General features: G+C 41.7%; 1 protein-coding gene across 1 annotated transcript; it reads right to left on the bottom strand.

The window, feature by feature from the left end:
* Positions 1–528: 528 nt before the first annotated feature.
* On the bottom strand, positions 529–21,109 carry ntng2a (netrin g2a). The gene is made up of 11 exons (XM_070903728.1): positions 20,885–21,109; positions 17,180–17,438; positions 14,165–14,310; positions 13,701–13,939; positions 12,448–12,624; positions 8,352–8,362; positions 7,350–7,361; positions 1,818–1,985; positions 1,195–1,338; positions 947–1,036; positions 529–902 (listed from the first exon to the last, which is right to left on the bottom strand). The coding sequence occupies exons 1-11, from the start codon at positions 21,107–21,109 to the stop codon at positions 529–531; spliced, it is 1,845 nt and encodes a 614-aa protein (XP_070759829.1).
* Positions 21,110–21,998: the final 889 nt, after the last annotated feature.

The following is a 21,998-nucleotide window of genomic DNA, read 5'->3' as shown; positions in this document are numbered from 1 at the left end:
ATTACATGTTTTCATGTTTGTTTCACACAAAGTAGAAAGGATTAAATGTTTTGTTTTGAACATTTATATCAGATTTTATTGCTGTTTCGTGTTTGCTTTGTTTGTTAATAATAAACACACTTTCATTGTCTATTGCTGTTATTTCTATTTAGTTACTGTGGTGATTTGCATTTCCTGTCATAACTTGTGTCCTATAATGAACATGTGAGAGCCAGTAGGACTCAATGTAATGCTGCCTCTATTTGCAATCTTGAGTTGTAAAACATGACTCAGATCTATTATTGGTATCTGAGCAGCAGACGTGACCTTTATTAAAATGTGATAAATGATGTCCTCACGTTACAGCAAGGACGTCTCACCTGACCCAGCTCAGTTGTGAGGAAGGAAAACATCATCCCAGGTGTATCGATTATGATGTCATATCCTGTTCCAACAGGAAACAGGTTCAGTTCAGTATAAAACAAACAGCAAAAAGCTTCTCTTTAATATATATCACTCTGTGTCATCAGCAGTGGGCGTGGCCTCGGGTCAGTGGGGCCAGCAGAAGGTGGAGGACATCAGACTGAGGGTCAGCAGGTAAAGGTGTGAGGTCAGAGAGGAGGAGGAGCCCTCTGTGTTGTCAAGGCAACTGCTTTTCTTCAGACAGACGCTCCGCTCACAGAACAAACCTGCACACATGATATCATCAGACACCTGAGCTGTGACATCATCAGACCCCCGCCCCTGCATCAACTGTGCTGTGTCATCATCAGACTCCCACCCCTGCATCACCTGAGCTGTGTGATCATCAGACCCCGCCCACACCACCTGGGCCACGAAATCATCAGACCCACCCACATCACCCTGAGCTGTGTCATCATCGGACCCCGCCCACATCACCTGTGCCATGACATCATCAGACCCTGTGCACCTCATCTGAGCTGTGACATCATCCAGGTGTGTTTACCTGTAAAGTTGTCCGGACAAACGCAGCGCTGGAAGTCGATGCAGGTTCCTCCGTTCTGACAAATTAAACGCTCCTCGTCACACACGTTCTCTGAGCGAGGACAGTCATTGATTATATATTATTATATATAATACTATTATTATATAATAACATGAGGATTGCTTCTATATCAGTGACAGGTGTTTCATAAACAGTTGACCATCTACTCCTGTAGCATTACTGAAGCCCCGCCCCCCTGCCCTGTGTACCTGTGCAGCTGGCCCCGCCTCCTCTCCAGGTATATCCAGGTAGACAGGAGTCACAGCGGCGCCCTGAGGCTCCGGGTTTACACTGACAGAGACCGGAGTCAGAGCAGTGAGGAGAAACACTGCGCTCCACATCACAGTCACACTCTGAGGACAGATAGAGACATCTCTATCATCACCGTCCTTATTATCATCATCATGTTTATCATTATCACCATCACCATCTTCATCATTATGTGACACCTCTCCCACTGTCTTGGCCAACCTCAGTGGGAAAGTGGCTGACATGGGAGGGTCGTCAGCTGATTGAGCTCACCTGGGCCCATGTCTCTCCCTTCCTACAGATGACATCCATCCTGCACCATCTACTTTTGTTTTGCACCATCAACACCTCCACAGCACATTAACCACATGCACTGCTTGCATTGCTGACTGCCTGACCTACACACTCCATTGTTTAATTTGTGTAAATCTCTTACTTAAAACAAGAGCCAGTTTGTGAATTCAAATTCACACAAATTTGGCATCTTTGAAAATTTGTAACTAGAATTTAAAAATAAACTAAACACTAGAATTTAATATAAAGTTTGGGGAGTTTGAATTACGTATGTGTATGTGTTACTGACCGACACATACGTTCTCATCGTCCAGCGTCAGCGAGGCATTTCTATAGTAGCCGAGGCGACAGTACTGACAGTTCTGTCCTCGTGTGTTGTGTTTACAGCTCACACATGTGATGACGTTGATGAAGTCGATGTAGCTGCAGCGGTTGGAATGACTGTTACACTCGCAGTCTGACAAAAACAGAGATTGAGAGTCAGAAAACTGACGTGATGTCAGTCCTACAACACACAAACACACTTGTAAATAACACATGTGAACTAAAGTCAGATCTTAACAAATTACACTCAGTGATCAGGAGCTGCAGGCTGACAGATGTCTAGGGAAGAGGTCCTACAGCCCTTTTTCACTGACGCAACGCAACCATATTTATCCTAAGTAACGTAACTAAAGTAATGTAACATACAGTAACATGTTATGTTGTAATATTCTGTTCAAGATTTCTGCCTGTTAAAGTAACGTTTTTCCTGCTGCTGTCACCAAGTGCTTATTCATCTCTAGACCTGCTCTAAATGTAAAGTGTCATGAGATGACTTTTGCGCTATATAAATAAAAGGAATTGAAATTGAATTGAACATAATGTAACATGTAACTTAATGTAACATAACGTAAAGTAACATGTTGTAACATAATGTAACATAACGTAAAGTAACATGTTGTAAGGTAATGTAACATTAAGTGAAGTAACATGTTGTAACAAAATGTAACATAACAAAGTAACATGTAACGAAATGTAATAGGTTGTAATGTAACATGTTGTAACGAAATGTAACAAAACAAAGTAACATATTGTAATGTAACATGTTATAACATAATATAAAATAAGGTAAAGTAACATGTTATAACCAAATGTAACATAGCGTAAAGTAATATGTTGTAACCAAATGTAACATAATGTAAAGTAATGTAGTAATGGTATTGTAGTAGTAGTAACGTGATGTAACTGAGGTAATGTAACATAAATTACAGTCACATCAAGTACAGTAACCTATTGTAACATATCATAACGTAATCAAAGTAACTGAGGCATAATATTACACAATATAATATTATATTGTGTAACGCATGAAAACGTGTTTCCATTGTTTTTTTTAATTCATTTCCTCTGTTCTCTAGTTGCTTTGAGGATGAGTTCCTGGAACTAATTTTGGGCTCTACTCATAAGATATTTTCTTTCATGTTTAAAGCTGGAGTGCAGAACTTTTGTCCCCCCCCCCCTCCTTTGGCGTATGCCTAGATGTTTTTCCATAGCCCAGAGCCATGTAGAGAGAAAGAGTTGCGTCAACTCCGTTCTCTAACTTATTACCAAAACTTGCAAAACCTGTCTCTGTGTATTCACCATGGATGTATTATATTTACATATTCAAAATGCCTGACAAGAACTTCCTGGAACTATCTGAAGACGACATGAGTCATGTGATGATCAAACATTTTGAACTTCCTTGATGCAACTCTCTCTCTACATTGCTATGCTGTAGCCATGGCGGTAGCCCACTCCGTGGCTGTGGTTGCTCCCCATTTAGCTCTGGCAAAACCAATCATTGCTGGCTGATGTTACACGCATCACTACTGGTGCACCGGTGCGGGAATGTTGCCTCAGACTGTATCCTGAAATACAGAGAGATTTACCTGGCAGGGATACAGAAACATTGTACATAACCCCACCCAAAACTCCACCCACATCACAGCATGGAGGAAATCAAACATACAGACGAGTGAGACAAACATGAACACTGAGGAAGATGGCAGCAGAAGAGGAGACAGGTCTGTGATTTTCAACCAATCACAACCCAGATCAGTCTGACCATGCTGATCCTGATACAGTGGCAGGTCACATTGTTACACAAGTTTGTTTGTATCTCATATTTCTTTCTGGTGACCAAGTTACAGGGGAAAGAGTCTATTGGATGTTGGTTGTTGAAAATATCTGACCACACCTACAGTTTATCTGGGAGGGGGAATTTATACAGTGAGAGGAGTCATATGCAGGGGTAGGGCCAGTACAGCTGAAGGAGGAAGGTGGTCAGAGGTGGTCTTACCCTGGAAGGTGACATAAGCGATTTTGGACAGCTGACTGAACTTTGGTCCTCCTGGAATCAGAATCTTCTGGGTTGCTTTAGACACAAAACAAGGTGTGTAACCACGGCAACAGGCAGGTAGCAGCAGAGGTCAGCAGGGGTCAGCATTACACTAACCAGAGCTCAGTACTACTACTGAACTACTCATCACAAGTCAGGGCCATCAGGTCTATCTATTAGAAGTACTGTTCCTTCTACTGATACTACTACTGCTACTGATGGTACTACTACTACTTGTACTGCTGTAGATGGCAGTTCTAAGACTGTTTATACATATTGTACCTTTTTTCTCGTAGCCTTTGTCATCTTTCTCCTTTTCTCCTTCCTCTTTAGTTTCATTTTTTGCTTCCTCTTTGGCCTCAGTGACTGTTTGGTTCAAAGGAAAAAATCAGTACCGCCACTGGCTGTTTGTTTTACAAACCAACCCCAAGAAAAACTTATCTAGACATAATAAAAAAGGAAGTTTTTCCTTGCCACTGTCGCCAAAGTGCTTGCTCATGGTGGGAACTGTTGGGTCTCTGTAATAAGATTATAAAGACTCAACTCAACACCACACACCCACTGAACATACAGTTAGGAAATAGCATGAAAATAAATTTGCACATACTTGATAACTGCTTGATGTCAGTAAACTATGACGGTGAACATCATTTATTGATGTACAAATCATGTTGTTATTTTGTGATGATTCAGTTTAAAGCACCCAGAGACATTTGCAAATAAAATTCCCAGCACACTTACTATTGGTTTCTGAAGCTCTCAGCCACATCTACTTAGGTTACATGGCAACTGAGAAACTCCACCCGCTGAGGAAGGCCAGGTGGTTGAAAGCTTTGGAAACGACAAGTAAGTCGCACCTTTTGTTTTGTTTTAGTTTTTTGTCAAGCTGCTTTTTCAAGAATGATATGAAATAAAATGAAATAAATTAGCAATATTTGGATGTGCAACCAATATTTTGTTTGTTCAATATATTGTACATTATATTCTAATCTGACCAATCAGCGCCTCAGTACCTTTCTCCTCTTTTTGCTCTCCTGTCTTCTCTTGTTTAGAGTCTTTCTTTTCATCCGACTCTGACCATCCTGCCGGTCCACCGGCAGCTGAATCCTCTCCAGATGACTTTCCTTCTATCTGAGCTGCTGAAGAATCTACTCCTGGATCATCTACTGCTGGAGGAGAATCTGGTCTAGAATCTAGACCAGGACTTGCATTATCTGGTGCAGGGGAATCTGGTCCAGTTAATTCCATTCCACCATTTCCTGTTTCCCCTTTATCAAGACCTGCTGAGACAGAATCCAGTCCAGAATTGACTGAATTTGTTCCAGGAACATCAACAGATCCACGGAAATCATCTGGTATGTTCCCAGGATCACCAACAGGCACTGGTTCAGAATCTGGTCCAGGTTCAACTGAAGTTGGATCATCTGGAAAAGGGAAGGTGAAGTCCACAGGGGCCAAATCACCAGCAGGGTCAGACAGCTCCAAGGTTGTGGAGCTTGTGTCTGGGGCAGCATCACTTCCTCCTTCTTCAGAAGGAGGCAACAAGGACTCTACAGGGGCATCGGGAAGAGGTACTTCAGGAGATACTCCATCAGGAGGAGGTACATCTAACAGAGGGTCTGGAGTCCTAGAGGAGGATGCTTCTGGAGGAACATCTGGAGGACGTACATCAGGAGAAGGTACATTAGGAAGAGGTACATCTGGAGGAGATACATCAGGGGAAGGTACATCAGGAGGAGCTTTATCAGAAGGAGGTACATTGGGAGGTGGCATATCAGGGAGAGATGCACCAGGGGAAGGTACATCAGGAGGCGCTTTATCAGGAAGAGGTACATCAGGAGGTGGTCCTTCTGGAGGTATATCAGGAGGAGGTATATCAGGAAGAGGTACATCTGGAGGAGGTACATCAGGAGGTGGTATATCAGGGAGAGGTGCACCAGGGGAAGGTACATCAGGAGGAGGTATATCAGGAAGAGGTATATCGGGAAAAGCTCCATCAGGAGGAGGTAGATCTGGTGTTGGAGTGTCTGGAGGAACATCAGACATTGTGTCAGCTCCTGCTGTGGGTGAAGCACCTCCAGCCTGGTTGGTTGGGGCTGACCCAGTGAATGGCGTATCTCCAGATGGAGCCCCGTCACTGGCTGGATTTATTTCTGGGATGGTTGTTGGTGCTCCTGTTGATGTTGTAATACCATCAGTGGATAGGGTAGTACTGATGATCAGGTTGGTAGAACCAGTCCCATAGAGGGTGGTGTCTGTGCTGTCTGGTGAGGAGGTGGAGTCAGAGGGTGGAGTCACTGGGTCAGAAATAGACACTTCAGAGTCAGTACTGCGGCCTGGGATAGTGGGGCTGTTGGTACTGGTGGGACTGGAGGTGCTAATAGTGGTACTGGGGGTGGTGGTGTCTGGTACTGTGGGAGCTGTTTTGTACAGAGTTTCTCCAGTCTCCAGAGCTGGACTGCTGGATGGAACTGTGTTCGCTGTGGGTTCTGCTGTACTGCTTAAGTCTGGAAATGCATCAGAACCGGTAGTACTAACGGTACTACTGACAGTAGTAAAAGTTGTAGTGCCAGTGTCAACTGTTGTGGTAGAAGAGTCTACAACAGCTTCAGGAAAGTCACCAGTATCACTAGTACTAATAAAGTAAGTTCTAGAGCTTGTATCAGCCATGGTAGTAATGATAGTAAGAACACTATCAGTATCAATTACAGTGGTAATATCACTACTAGTACTTGTTTCTGCAGTAGTGATACTCCATGTGTCAGTGGCAGTAGAAGTACTGGCCGTATCTGTGATAGTAAAAGGACTCGCTGTGCTTGTTGAAGCTGCATCAGAAGTCAATGTGTACATGCTTGCAGTACTGTCTACACTAGTAGTGGCAGTGTTAGTAGTAGCAATTCTGTCAGTAGGGATAGTATTGTCAGCTATAGTATCAGTAGTAGTAGTAGTGTTAGTAGTTATAATACTGTCAGTAGTAGCTGAAGTGGTGATACTATCAATAGTTGTGGTTATAGTAGTGGTAGTAGTAGTACTGGTGGTAGCAGTAGTAGTGTCAGTCACTCCATCTGATGAGGCAGAGGGTCTATCAGATGCTGCTGAGTTAGAGTCACCAGCCGCTGTCAGAGAAGAAGAGTTACGTCTCTTTAGTGAATCTCAGCTTTCTGCTCTCTACAAATATTGACTGAAATCTCTGCAGAACATTAAACACTGAGATATTTATAGTTTATTGAAATGTGAATAAAAGGAATCTCAGAACCCCCACCCTGACCCCCAAGGCTGGCAGTAGACTCCAAAATAAATTAGTTGTGTTGTGAGACCGTCATACATATAGACAATAAAAGGTGTCAGTCTGCTTCAGACAAAGTGCTTGTCTGATTGTCAGTGTCTGAAACCACCAGACAGTTTTGCTGGATACAGACATGTTCTCTCTATGGCACCACACAACTGTTTATCCCAAACCTCCAAAACAACCTAATCCTCCTCACAAACCTTGATCTGTGACTAAACCTCCCCCTGAACCTCAACATCTTTCTCCTTAAGCTCAACATTGCCCAGAGAAGGCCATTATGTAATCCCTCAGGCAGCTGTTCGACCTAACCCTAACCCTAACCCTATAGCAGCGCACACGACGCTGATTCTCCACTGGGTTGTTCAATTAAACTGAACTTTGACACCAAACACCCTGACCTCTACAATGTGTGTCAAATGGTGATTCCCAGGTTATGGTGGCTAGTTTTTCTTTTTTAGTTTTTTTTAATTTTACTGTAGAGGAAAATGGGGGGAAAAATGTTTTGCATTTTTTGCTAATTCTCTGTAACTCTACTCTCGTCATACCAGGTCTTAAGGAAAAACGCAAATCATGGCATAAAATATCAACATGGACGATAGATAAAAAAATATAATATTGTGATTGTTCTTAGCTGTTTGTGCTGCTCTTCATTACGTGTACTACCTTGCACTTATTTTCTGTTTGGTCTGAAAATGCTGTTATGTCCTGAACCTCTTTGCTGCTGCCATTTGACTTGATGATGGCCACTGTGACCAACGTATGACGCCCATGTTACCATGGCTACCACAGTAATTACAGCAAGGGAAACGATACAGGAGCTGATTTTACTTGTGTCTGAGTCTCTAAAAACATCCATGATCAGAATTCAGAATTCAGTTATACACCCCTTCAAGTGAAACGGCCTGTGAGCAACATCAGCTTCAAAGCTTGATTATCTGGCACAATGATATTAGTTAGCAACACCTGCTATATTATTCATGTCATATTGCAAACCATTTCTTCTATTTTAAGCCACAACTAGCTCTACTTAGTTGCAAGCTAAGCGACCTGCTACCTCCGATTCAAAGCACAGAACATAATCTCCAGGCAACAGCTGCAGTGGTAACCACATGTTGTCTGTATGCACCTTAAAACTGCACCTCCTCTTGAACCTCCTCCTAGTTCCCTGACACTTCCTGAACTTCTGCCTACTGGTACTAGACCTCCTTTCAAGACTTAACTCTCCCCAGGAATCTAACTCCTCCTGAAACTAATCTTCATCTCTTCACATCCTAAACATCCTCAGAACCTGGTTCTCTCTGAGGTAAAAATTTACAGCTCCAAGGAACTTCCCACAGTTCACAGCAGCAAAAATAAATCTCAGTGCTGGTAAAGTCAGCAGCAAATTTACAAGATGTTTTTCCTGATGTGTGTGCTTGCACTTTTTTTCTTTCCAGGCAGGATGCTACTGGATGACAATGCATTGCACTGTGGGAAGATTAAAGACAGAACCAACGCATTTACTGCATGCCGTCATCTTATTATGGTCTATGCCTGTCAGTTCTAGCACTCTTTGTGTATTTAAGATATGTGATATAACCACACTATTCAGCAGATGTCCCCAACACTTTGAGCTGTTCCTCAGGCACCTGAGCAGTACCTGCCGGCACAAGTGTCCCTCATTATATAAATAAGGATAATAAATATACAGTGTTAGTGTTCCAGCCCCTGTTCTGTTTGCTCCTCTGCTCCCTAAGAGCATGTGGAGATACCTAAATACTTATATTTCTTTATTTCAGAGTCTACTGCTGCCATCACTAGTTCAGAGCCAAATCCAACCAGCCAATCAGAAGGTAGCAAAATCCTGTGATGTGGAAACACCCAGTTCTGTTCTGCAGAGACCTTTATTGGACTCTAATGTTTCTATGACCAAATCCACACACTGCTGGACACTTCCTCGTTCAAATCAAGATTTTCACATTTATAACAGAGTCATTTTGAGCAGAAAGTGAGATAAAGGTTCACATTTGAGAAGCTAAATATCAACTTTCTTGTGAAGGACTTTGTGTCCACATTTGAGCAGAGTTGTGTGGATTCAGCCACTGTTATATCTCTTTTGTAAGAATCAGTTATCAGATTGTTCTATTCTTCTAATTGTCCAATTGTCTACTCTATTATTATTTTGATCACTGTTGCATCTTGTAGGATCTCTGTGAATTCTTCTCTCTGTTTCAAGTATTTGACTTAGTTTGAAGCTTCCTGACGTTGAACCATCCAGAAACATCTGATTATCATGGTTACCACAAAGAGTGTCTCTTACAGGCCATTCACTGGAAGAACCCTCATATGTTTTATATGGTTGAATATTTCATTGTAATCAGAACAGCATGCAGCCAGAAAACACAGAAACGGTTGAAACCTGGTCTGAAGTGGCGGAGAACTAAAGTTTTACTTTCTAATCGTGGGTGTGTGTTAAGTGATTGATAGGTTAAAACAGACTAACACAGATTAAACACACACACCAGTGGTTGGTGGTCTGGTGTGTTAACTTGCTCTAATTGACAGATTGACTTTCTTCCCAGAATGCACTCTGATATTTACTCATGTGACCAATCAGAGTAAGCACGTGATGATGTAATACAACCGATTGGTCTTAATGTTGATGTACATTAAAACTCACCTGGCAAAAAGTCAGCACTTTATTTTAAAGATAGAATAATCAATGTTTTTGATATTAAAGCTCTTCTCCCATTTTATTTTATTTTATTTTATTTTGTTATTGTATTTATGTATTTTAAATTATGTTGTTTATTAATATTTACTGTATTGTTTTAATGCTGTGTGGTGACTACTAACTAAGTAACTAATTAACTAACCAAACCTTTACTTTGGACTAAAATGAGCCCAGTAGTTGTGTCTTTTATTAGACATTATTATTCAATTTAATGTTATTGTGACAGAAAACACAGTAATGTTTAAAACTGAACATCAGCAGAGAAATATGTGAATGTTTAAATAATAAATAATAATATGTTACTGGTAGGATAGATAGTAGAGTTATATCCCATGATGCAACACTGACCACGTTACTCTAGTTTTTCTGAGTGTGGAGACAGAGGTAGGGATGAAACAAAACTTGACAACCAGACAGGTAAACAGGTGAGCAGACAGACAGGTAAACAGGTAAACAGACAGACACGCAAACAGGTGAGCAGTACTCACTGGCGGCTGTTGCTGCTGCTTCACCTGAAAAAGACACAACATGTGACTGTGGGATTCTGAGTATGTAGAAAAATGTGTATTGTGTCTGTAGTGAGTCAAGCAGAAGTTTGTTGAAGGTCATTTGTGTCAATGTGGAAGTTATTCAGTCACAGACGAAACACAATGTGAACACAATATGTCTTATTCTTCACTGTAAAGTCCATTTACACTATTTGTAACCTGGAGGTTTTAAGTTTCCACATTCCACACTGTGTCCATTTCAAACTGGACCCTGATTGGTTCCAAACTAGCTGTGATGTCAACCTCAAACATCACAGTGAAACTCAAATATCACAGCAAAGCTCAAACTCAAACATCACAGTGAAGCTCAAACATCACAGTGAAACTCAAACATCAAACATCACAGTGAAACACAAACATCACAGTGAAGCTCAAACATCATAGTGAAATGTAAACATCAAACATCACAATGAAACACAAAACATAGAACATCACAGTGAAACTCAAACATCAAAGTGAAACTCAAACATCAAAGTGAAACTCAAACATCAAAGTGAAACTCAAACATCAAACATCACAGTGAAACTCAAACATTAAACATTACAGTGAAACTCAAACATCAAAGTGAAACTCAAACATCAAACATCACAGTGAAACTCAAACATCAAACATCACAGTGAAGCTCAAACATTACAGTGAAACCCAAACATCCCAGTGCAACTCAAACATCAAACATCACAGTGAAACTCAAACATCACAGTGAAACTCAAACATCAAACATTACACTGAAACTCAAACATCAAACATCACAGTGAAACTCAAACATCAAAGTGAAACTCAAACATCACAGTGAAACTCAAACAGCAAACATTACAGTGAAACTCAAACATTACAGTGAAACTCAAACATCACAGTGAAACTCAAGCATCAAACATCACAGTGAAACTCAAACATCAAAGATCACAGTGAAACACAAAACATCAAACATCACAGCGAAACACAAAACATCAAACATCACAGTGAAACTCAAACATCACAGTGAAGCTCAAACATCAAACATCACAGTGAAACACAAAACATCAAACATTACAGTGAAACTCAAAGATCACAGTGAAACACAAAACATCAAACATCACAGTGAAGCTCAAACATCACAGTGAAACTCAAACATCAAACATCACAGCGAAGCTCAAACATCATAGTGAAACTCAAACATCAAACATCACAGTGAAGGAACAAGAATAAAAACACAGTTTTGAGTGGAGTGAGACTTTTTTTTGTCTGGATGTGAAAGTGATTTTCAGAATCAGTCAGAATCAGAAATACTTTATTGATCCCCGGGGGGAAATTACACAATTACAGTTATGATAAAGGAATAAAGGAAAAAAGTAAGAATAAATTAGAAAACAGACAGGAGCGACTGTAACAGGCTGCATGCACGGTCGGCACATGCACACTTTTCCTACTTCTCGTAAATGAATAGTCTGTTTTTATCTTAGTTGTGTGTTCAGTTAGTCCCACGTCCCAATTCCCCAAGTTTTGTAGTTTTGTAGTTTTCTAAAAGCTCTGATGGACCTGGATCCTTCATAAACATCAAATGTGTTCACGTACAGTACATACAGGTGTTAGCATTGTGTGTGTGTGTGTGTGTGTGTGTGTGTTCATGTACGTATAGCTGTTGGCAGTGTGTGTGCACGTGTGTGTTCAAAGTCCTGCAGGTGAAAGCAGTGGAAGTTCTGAATGAACTTCAATTAAAAAGTCCTGTTTGATTCTACTGGATTAAAGACCTGAACCTGCTGTCTCTGTGAAAACAGAGTTCACTTGCTGCAGAAGGGGGGTTAACAGGCACACTTGCTCACGCATGTGCATGTGCATGTGCGTGGCTGAGTTGTACTAATCACACACAGACACATGCACGTACGTACACATGTGTGGGACTTAAATAAATAAATAATCACATAAACGTATGTACATGTGTCTTCGTGACCCTTTTCACCCCCCATATTGGCAGTGTGTGTGTTCAGGTACTTACAGGTAGTGGCAGTGTGTGTGTGTATGTTCAGATACGTACAGGTGTTGGCAGTCCCTTTGGGCAGGGGCAGGTATGATCCTGGTCTCCAGCTGCGGGATTTGAACCCTTGGATGCAGCGCTGACAGTCCTGTCCACTCGTGTTGTGGTCACATTCACACTGTAGTGTCGCATCACGTAACACACACTGAGACGCATGCAGGTTACACTTACACCTGTATGAAACACACAAAAACACACACATGAGTCCGGCTGTTCCTTCTCCAGGACGTCAGGCGTCATTACTCCCCAAACAAAGTGCTTTCATATGGTCTAACAGCGTCTGTAACTCCTCCCACAGGCGTATGCCACTTCCAGTGCATAAGTTGTGTATATATAAAAACAAACTTGATGGGAGAATGAGCTCACCTGGACTTAACTCTGAACCATGCATACCAACATGTTGGAGACGCCTCTCACACATTTAATTTCATTTAATATCAAATGTTAATTATAGATCCACATTATCAGAAACATTCAGACCAGCAGTGTTATTTGTACTTGTGCTTGTAGTGAGCCATAACTATTCCATAAGCACCTTTAAACTAACTAACTGATGAAGATCTCATCATCATCAACATCAAACAGAGTGACAGCAGTTCTTAGTAATATCTTCTATTGATCTGAGTTGTTCTATACTTGTGTGTAAAATAGCTGCAGTGAACAGACTGCTGTCTGGAGACACCACACACACTCTGCCTTCCCCTGTCATCTTCACCAGCTGCACATGGACTGCCATGATTCACCGTGATGTACTGTTGATCAGCAGCTCATTGATATGCATCAATTTCCATGTGCTGCTTTGCATTAAACATTTATGGTTGAATGTGGGCGTGTAGTGGGCGGGACATAAGGCTGATCCACAGGCGCACATTTCCAGGTGGACTCTGATTTATAAAGGGAATGCTGCCTGCAGGTGAGATTAAAGTAATCCTTCTCCTAAAGCTTTGATCAAACTTCAGTACAGATGCAGACAGCTATTGACGTGTAGGCGCCTTTATACAAACTTCAATCAGGAGGATCAACACAAACAAGATGATGACCTCAAAAAGAAGACAGGAAGTTTGTCTCTCTGGACGTATACATAGAAGTTAGATACCTGGCAGGTACATCAATGTTGGAAATAGCATAGAAGTACTTTGGTTGTCTCTGGATTTATTTGGTTTGTTAGTGGATCTATTCAGGTCTTGTTTAGTTGTAGTCCGTTGTTAGTGAGTGTAGCTGGTTGTTAGTAGGTGTAGATGTTAGTCACCTGGCAGGTACATCGATGTTAGAAATAGCGTAGAAGTATTTCAGTAGGTTGTCTCTCTGGACGTAGGTCCCTCCCAGTGCGGGGCGAAGGAGTCTCAGTCGGAGGTTGGTGAAGGTGAAGAAGTCTCTCAGACCCTTCATGGTCTCCATCCGGGTGTACAGGGCGTCCATGTTGATCAACTTTGGACCTGCAAACACCCCGAACCGAGCACGCACCTCGAACACCACAATCTTCTCCTCCTATTGGTCAAACACTGACAGTCAGTTAACATGCTTTTCAGCCATTGGTCAGGTACAGTACACATTTCCTTACTGATAAATATCTATTTCAAGTTTCTCAGGGAATTTGAATAACAGTGAATACAAACTCATAATTACACCTGCTTAAATGTCTCCCTGCATACAGCGTGTATCATTAGTATTATCTGTTTCCCAGTATGACCAGTATCAGGTCCAGTTACCCACCTTGGCTCCGACCCAGCGAGAGTACTGCTCGGTACAGATAACCCGAGTTAAGTTACTCGGTGCTAAATCAGAGACTCGTTTAGGAGACATACCGAACGCCTCAAGACAATCATCGGCATAGTACTGATACGGCTGCCATGTTACACCTGAAACACAAACACTCATTAATAAAAGTTAACATCCCTCTATAACCAGTTAATACCACAACACTGACAGGTGTTATTCCTGTAATATCAGCCATTACTACACAATAACCAACACTCTCATGATTTGGGTTTTACCTAACAAATAGGTCACATTTCGTCCTGCTTAATGAGAACGCTTCATCCCAGTAAACTGTCAATACAAGTCAATTTTATTCATGCAGGACAAAATCACATATTTGCCTTAAAAAGTTTTTTTTTAGTTTGGCATCCCTTGTGACTCAGTACTGGGTCCAGTACTTTTCTCTGTGGGGTTGAAACGGTTGCTGTTGCGGGTCTGTAAAGCCCTTTCAGACACTGTATCTGCTACTGGACTTTACAAAGAAACTAGACTCTCATTTACACTCTTTCAGAAAGAGTGGCTGGAGGGAACACTTAGTTTAAAACTTCATGATAATCTGTAGTTGACGAGATCTTTCTCTCTGAACCAGACTTCATCCCCACATGGTATATATATACACCGATCAGGCATAACATTATGACCACCTGCCTGATATTGTGTTGGTCCCCCTTTTGCTGCCAAAACAGCCCTGACCCGTTGAGGCATGGACTCCACTAGACCCCTGAAGGTTTGCTGTGGTATCTGGCACCAAGATGTTAGCAGCAGATCCTGTACAAGTCCTGTAAGTTGCGAGGTGGGGCCTTCATGGATCGGACTTGTTTGTCCAGCACATCCCACAGATGCTCGATTGGATTGAGATCTGGGGAATTTGGAGGCCAAAACACCTCAAACTCGTTGTTGTGCTCCTCAAACCATTCCTGAACCATTTTTGCTTTGTGGCAGGGCGCATTATCCTGCTGAAAGAGGTCACAGCTGTCAGGGAATATTGTTTCCATGAAAGGGTGTACATGGTCTGCAACAATGCTTAGGTAGGTGGTACGTGTCAAAGTAACATCCACATGGATGGCAGGACCCAAGGTTTCCCAGCAGAACATTGCCCAAAGCATCACACTGCGTCCACCGGCTTCCCATAGTGCATTCTGGTGCCATGTGTTCCCCAGGTAAGCGACGCACATGCACCCGGCCATCCACGTGATGTAAAAGAAAACGTGATTCATTAGACCAGGCCACCTCCTTCCATTGCTCCGTGGTCCAGTTCTGATGCTCACGTGCCCATTATTGGTGCTTTCGGTGGTGGACAGGGGTCAGCATGGGCACCCTGACTGGTCCGCGGTTATGCAGCCCCATACGCATCAAACTGCGATGCACTGTGTATTCTGACACCTTTCTATCAGAACCAGCATTAACTTCTTTGGCAATTTGAGCTACAGTAGCTCGTCTGTTGGATCGGACCACCCGGGCCAGCCTTCGCTCCCTACATGCATCAATGAGCCTTGGCCGCCCATGACCCTGTTGCCGGTTCACCACTGTTCCTTCCTTGGACCACTTTTGATAGATACTGACCACTGCAGACACCCCACAAGAGCTGCAGTTTTGACCAGCTCTGACCCAGTCGTCTAGCCATCACAATTGGGCCCTTGTCAAACTTGCTCAAATCCTTACGCTTGCCTCTAACACATCAACTTTGTGGACAAAATGTTCATTTGTTGCCTAATATATCCCAGGTGCCATGATGAAGAGATAATCAGTGTTATTCACTTCATCTGTCAGTGGTCATAATATTATGCCTGATCGGTGTATATGTAAAGGAGTTAGGCGGATTTGTCAACAAACATAGTGGTCCAGTTCCAGCATCCCCCCTTACACACTCACACACTTTGGTGTGTGTTCTTCTTAAGTCTGTGAGGGTTCATGTCTGCCTGTCTGTGAAATCAGTGTTTCAGGGCTCTGGCTGTCTATTTCAGTTCTTTATTCACCCTTTCTGTCACCCTACTTAAAGGAAAATCCCACAATGCATAGCATTGTGACATCAAAATGGCAATTACACATGCTGTTAAGAAGCACTGTGTTTTCATGCAGTAACAAACAAAGATGCAGAAAAATTAGTCCATGCATTTGTTACGTCTAGGCTGGATTATTGCAGTTCCTTATTATCAGGCTGACCCAATAAGTGCCTAAAGACTCTCCAGTTGATCCAGAATGCTGTGGCACGTGTACTGACAGGAACCAGGAGAAGAGATCATGTTTCTCCTGTATTAGCTTCTCTGCACTGGCTCCCTGTAAAATCCAGAATAGTTTAAAATCCTTCTCCTGACCTACAAAGCTCTTACTAGTCAGGTACCATCATATCTTAAAGAGCTCATAGTACCCTATTACTCCACTAGAGCACTGTGCTCCCAGAATGCAGGGTTGCTTGTGGTTCCTAGAGTCTCCAAAAGCAGAACAGGAGCCAGAGCCTTCAGCTATCAAGCTCCTCTCCTGTGGAATCGGCTCCCAGTTTGGGTCCGGAGGCAGACACACTCTCTACTTAAGAGTAGGCTTAAAACTTTGCTTTTTGATCATGCTTATAGTTAGGGCTGGCTCAGGTGAGCCCTGAACCAGATCCTTGTGATGCTGCTATAGGCCTAGACTGAGGGAGTCTTCCCATGATGCACTGAGCTCACCTCTCCTCCTCTCCCTCTCCATCTGTACTCATTCTCATCGTCTGGTCTGTGTGCTTTCTCATCTCTCTAATCTCTCCTGTCATGTCTCGAAAAGAACGAGGAATGTCCTTCTCAGCTGCAGTAGTAGCAACACTAGTGTAACTCAACAGGGTGTTCAATGCACCACCATTTCCGTTTAAATAAACCCTTTGCTACATTTTGTCGGGGCTGAATGTGACCCAGATATCAGATCCACATCACATGTTAGTACCAGCTGATGTTGGATTGGCTGATCCTCTCCACCCTCAGTCCCTAACAGACCAATCACCTTTGTCCAGAGATTTCTCCAGCACCATGCTGGTTGGTCGGCCGTACTCAAAGGTGATGATGATGTCATCGACCACCTCCAGACTCTTGTTCCAGGACAGAGTGATGTTGGCCAATAGGGGCTCAGGATACCTAGACCATGTGACTGTCTGCCAGTAGGTGATGAGCCCCCCCCTCTCCCTGTCTCCCATCAGCTGAGGAGGGTGAGACAGGTCAGGGCTGGACGCATCGCACTCATCGCTACACAGGTAAGGGTTCTCCTGCAGAACAACAAACCATGTCAGATGGTAAAAACAGAATCCAGCTTTCATTTAAAGTCACTGTGTGGAATACTCATGTGATTATTTCATCTTTTAAGTATTCTGATGGTAAAAGTTTCAGTTTGAAGAAAAATGAGACAGTATAGGTGAAAACCTGTTCTCAGTGTCTCATTGGTTTGATCCTTGAGGGGGGACGATACCAGCGAGAATTTCTGTCTGCCTCATGTCAGTCCTGATTCTACCACCAGGTGGCATTAAAGTGAAGATAAAATATGTGACTGCAGTAATCTTAAGAACAAAGTCAGGTGAGTAGATACTCCACAGACAGGAAGCTTCAGGTCTAACTGTGACCTGTGTGGAATCTTATTTCACAATGCTGAATTACATTGTGAAATAAAATCAGTTGAGAAATTATTAATCATTTAAATAACCATACAAGAATGTTTTTGGCCAATTCACCAAATTAAGTACTTGGCAAAACAAAATACTTCACAATTAACAACAATGCCTGCAATAAACGAATGCATACAGAGATATTAAAGGGACAGATACCTCAGTATCAATGATATGGTCAAATCTATATTGTTCATATCATAATATTTATATTGTTTCATGGTATATTATCATCAAATTACCTACACTATTTCTTGTATGGAGGAACAGTGTTACTTCACTGATTGAAAGATGTAAATCTCTCACTCATGATCAAAGGTGTGGTCAGGTGTACTTGTGTGTTTAAACCACAGAATAAAGAACACTCCATGACCTAAATCAATTGAATTCGAATGTAATCGCTCAGAGGATCCGCTCCAGGATGTTACTGAAATGACAGAGATATTTCTGATGTTTCAAATGTTCCTTTAAACCGTCATGAGGAAACAACAAAATATTAAACACCTGGTGTGACAGCTTCCTGATGTAACAGCCCTACATGTTTGTAAGATAAAACATCAACATCCAAAGCTCTCAACATCACGTAGATAACTTCAGGTCCTTTTAGAGACAGTTTATATCTACAGATGAGTTCATGATCATTTCATGTCCCACTGTTAAATATGTCTGATCAGTCACTGTATTTAGTCCATAGATTAATGTCTTGTCAGTTTCAGTATCAGATGATCCTCTGTTTGACTTGGTATCAATACAACCAGAAACATCATCAGTACAAACTGCAGCCTCTAACATGACTGCAGACATAATCCAATACAGTGTGCTGAAAGTGTCCCACTACAATACAAGTGCAGTTTGTGATGGATTAACACTGATGTTAATCTGATCAGAGAGTGCGTTAGAGGTTTAACCTCTTACTTTAGCTGCAGCTGCCAACTGTCACACTGCAGATTCAACTACAATTAAACAGGATTTAACTAACTAACACTAACTGGAACTAATTAGATACACAAGTCTCTCTGGTAAAGTCTGTATGTCAGTTTAAAGAATCTTTATAGTTACAGAAAGGTTTAAAATCGACTTCAGGCTTCCTGACAGCAGCACAGACACTTAAACCAACATATTCCACTCAGACCAACATTACTGTGTTTTTGTATCCTCATCAAAATGTTGGGTTGAACTACCAGACAGAAAACATCAAACTGGAAATGAACCGGTCTGCTAGAATTTATATTTATATATAAAACAAATCTGCAAATAAGTTTAGAGGGAAACATAATGCTAACTGGATTAAGTTTTCCATCAACATACTGAAGAAATGTTGTAATTAACATATCTGTCAGGTCACAAACTGTTGAAGTAAAATGTTCACTGACAACATAATTCATTAGTTTTCCATCTGATCTTACAAAACAATATCAGCTGGTCATGACTACATCATTATGAAACTGTTTTCTGGTTCTGTTTAGACTCCCACAGCTTTGTGTTCAGGTTAGAGAAAGATCTTCTGGTTTAATACAGAAAACGTCTGTTTAATAACATTTAACTGAAACCTCTGTCTGTCACTAACAAGTGTAAGTGTTTTAAGTCTTCCACCTTTGGGGTATAAATGTGTTTTCACCTGCTTTACATGTCCAACACTCATGTTTATGTCATACCAGCAGCCTTTTTTCAAAATACATTTTATTAGGGTTTTTTATATCTAGTAAATCTGTTTTTTTCAGTCCAGTTATGGACTGTTATGTTTGGTTGGATGGTTGGATGTTTAGATGGGTGGGTGGTTGGATGTTTGGATGGTTTGGTTGGATGTTTGGATGTTCAGATGGTTGGATGGTTGGACTCTGAGGTTGGGGTACAGGTCAGTGTATAAACATGTAATAACTGGGTTATTTATCATGTATTGTGAGTGGGTGGTTGGGGCACAACACTTCTTTACTTAAATGTATTTGATGAATATGTGACTTGTGCAAGCTAAAACAAGGTATTTAGTTGCTCTTTAAATGTTTCAGTCCAATTCTGTTTCTGAGTTTCATGCTTACTTTTTGTCCTGTGAGAATTCTTATTGATCAATTATTAACATTTAATTTTTGCTTCATTACATGTGTCACATTAATCAATAATTCAGACATGACTTCAGTTTCCCAAAGGAACAATTAGACAGACAGCAGGACTCTGACAGTGTCTCTCTCTCTCTTTCTCTCTGTGTGTGTTCAACCTGTGGGTCAGGACTCTCCAGGAGGTCACAAGATAAATCTGAGGGGTCATGAGATGATTGACAGGACAGTCTTTAATCTTTTTATGTGAAATAATGATTACTGTATTGTCCTGAATATAAGACAATATTATTTTTGAACATTACATTCCTCACTGTTGATGCTGTATTGTACATCATCAGATATTTTTTGTGATATCTGCTCTTACAGAAAGTGTTGCATTATTATTATATTATGATATTGTTAGACTAACCAGTTTCTTCAAGCCTGTTAGAGTTAGTCAGCAATGAAAGTGTTAAGTTAGTCCAGTTTAATAAAGTCTCTTTACAGCAGAAACAGACTGAATCATCTGTTGTTTGTCTGCTGTCACTGAATGTCATCAGCTCAAACTGACAGACCTGGAGACCAACTCAACCTGAACTACATTATGAGGAAATAACAACAATGATCTGATGTGTATGGCAGCTGTTATTAAACTGAAACAACACAACAGATGCATCCACTGATTCATGCAGATTCTCGTTAAGAAATAACTAGACATTAAAAATGCAACTGAACTCTCACATATTTCTGTTCTTTACTTTTTTTCGTTAAAATGTTTCTTTTTCAAAAACAGCTACTAGAAAAAGGAGGATGATCTCATATTTGGTTCATAAAGGTACTTTGACCACTACAGGATTAATTGAAATTATTAAAATTAAAAAAAGAGAGAAAATCACTGCTGACGACCAGGCAGGGATCATTTTAATATCTAATATCTAATATCTATAAATAATATATAAAGGCTGAGAAACAGCTGTGTGTTCATGTGTGTCTTCAGGTGTTCATGTGTGTATGACTGACCAGTGTGCAGAACCTCTCAGGTGGGTTTCCACAGGTGATGCCAGGGGGGTCGACTCTGATCTGCATCACTTCCTTCATATTGGCAGGTGGAGGCTGGCAGGCGTAAAACTCCCATCCAGGCCCTGCCTCTGAGCCGCGCAGAGACCGACACCCGTCAAACTGACTGCCGGTCTGACACCGGCCCAGCGCCGGCAGGAGGAGTAGGAGGGGGGCGAGGTGAAACATGGTGGACTGACAGTCAGACAGACAGGAAGTTGCACAGGAGATCACATCTCAAAGTCACTTCTCACATTTCTAAATCCACAGATTCTGTTCTATTCAACCTTCTTCAAACAGGTCATTTTCATGGTCACCAGCTGGTTATCTTGAGGTTGTCATGGTTACCAGTTGATGTATAACACCTGAGGTTTTCAGTCAGTCCTGTGAAAGCAATCCTGAAGATGCTCCACCCACCACCAGTCTACAACAAAACAACAAAACAACAGTGAGGCACACAACATACAAAAATAAAACCTGGTCAGACCTGGTCCAGATAGACCAGAGGACCAGTAGACCTGGTCAGACCTAAGGACTGTCAGACCTGGTCCAGATAGACCTGAGGATCGTTAGACCTGGTCAGATCTGGTCCAGATAGACCAGAGGATCGTTTGACCTGGTCAGACCTGGTCCAGATAGACCTGAGGATCGTTAGACCTGGTCAGACCTGGTCCAGATAGACCTGAGGATCGTTTGACCTGGTCAGACCTGGTCCAGATAGGCCTGAGGATCGTTAGACCTAATCGGCTGATTGATTAAAAGCAAATCTGCTGTTAATTAACTTTTTAAACCTGATTAAAATCTTTGGGTTGACACCAAGTCGTTCAGAGTCAAAGTGATGTAGTCATCAGATTTGACTCCAAAGTTCAATCTGTGACTGTTGAGATCTCACCAGGTCAGTTTAGTATCTGGACCTGAGGTGAGATAAATATATTAGATAGAATCGGGTGAACAGACTTCCTGTGTAAACAGGTAGAAGATGTTCAGCTTTCTGCAGCCTCCAGAGAAATAATGTCTGTTATGAATATGACACGGCCTGCCTGTTTGTTTGTGTGTTTGTGTCTGAATGAGAAAGATG

The sequence above is a fragment of the Enoplosus armatus genome, chromosome 4, assembly GCF_043641665.1.
Source record: "Enoplosus armatus isolate fEnoArm2 chromosome 4, fEnoArm2.hap1, whole genome shotgun sequence".
NCBI classification, from domain to species: domain Eukaryota; kingdom Metazoa; phylum Chordata; class Actinopteri; order Centrarchiformes; family Enoplosidae; genus Enoplosus; species Enoplosus armatus.
Note: the sequence above shows the minus strand (reverse complement) of the source record. Positions and strands in the feature narration are given on the sequence as shown.

What these genes read in the sequence shown, in the direction of transcription:
- ntng2a (XM_070903728.1), bottom strand. Translation starts at nt 21,109, where the DNA reads ATGTTTCACCTCGCCCCCCTCCTACTCCTCCTGCCGGCGCTGGGCCGG. An exon ending in CTGAGAGGTTCTGCACACTG is followed by an intron (nt 17,439 to 20,884) that starts GTCAGTCATACA and finishes GTTGTTCTGCAG; the next exon opens with GAGAACCCTTACCTGTGTAG. An exon ending in CTCGCTGGGTCGGAGCCAAG is followed by an intron (nt 13,940 to 14,164) that starts GTGGGTAACTGG and finishes TTTGACCAATAG; the next exon opens with GAGGAGAAGATTGTGGTGTT.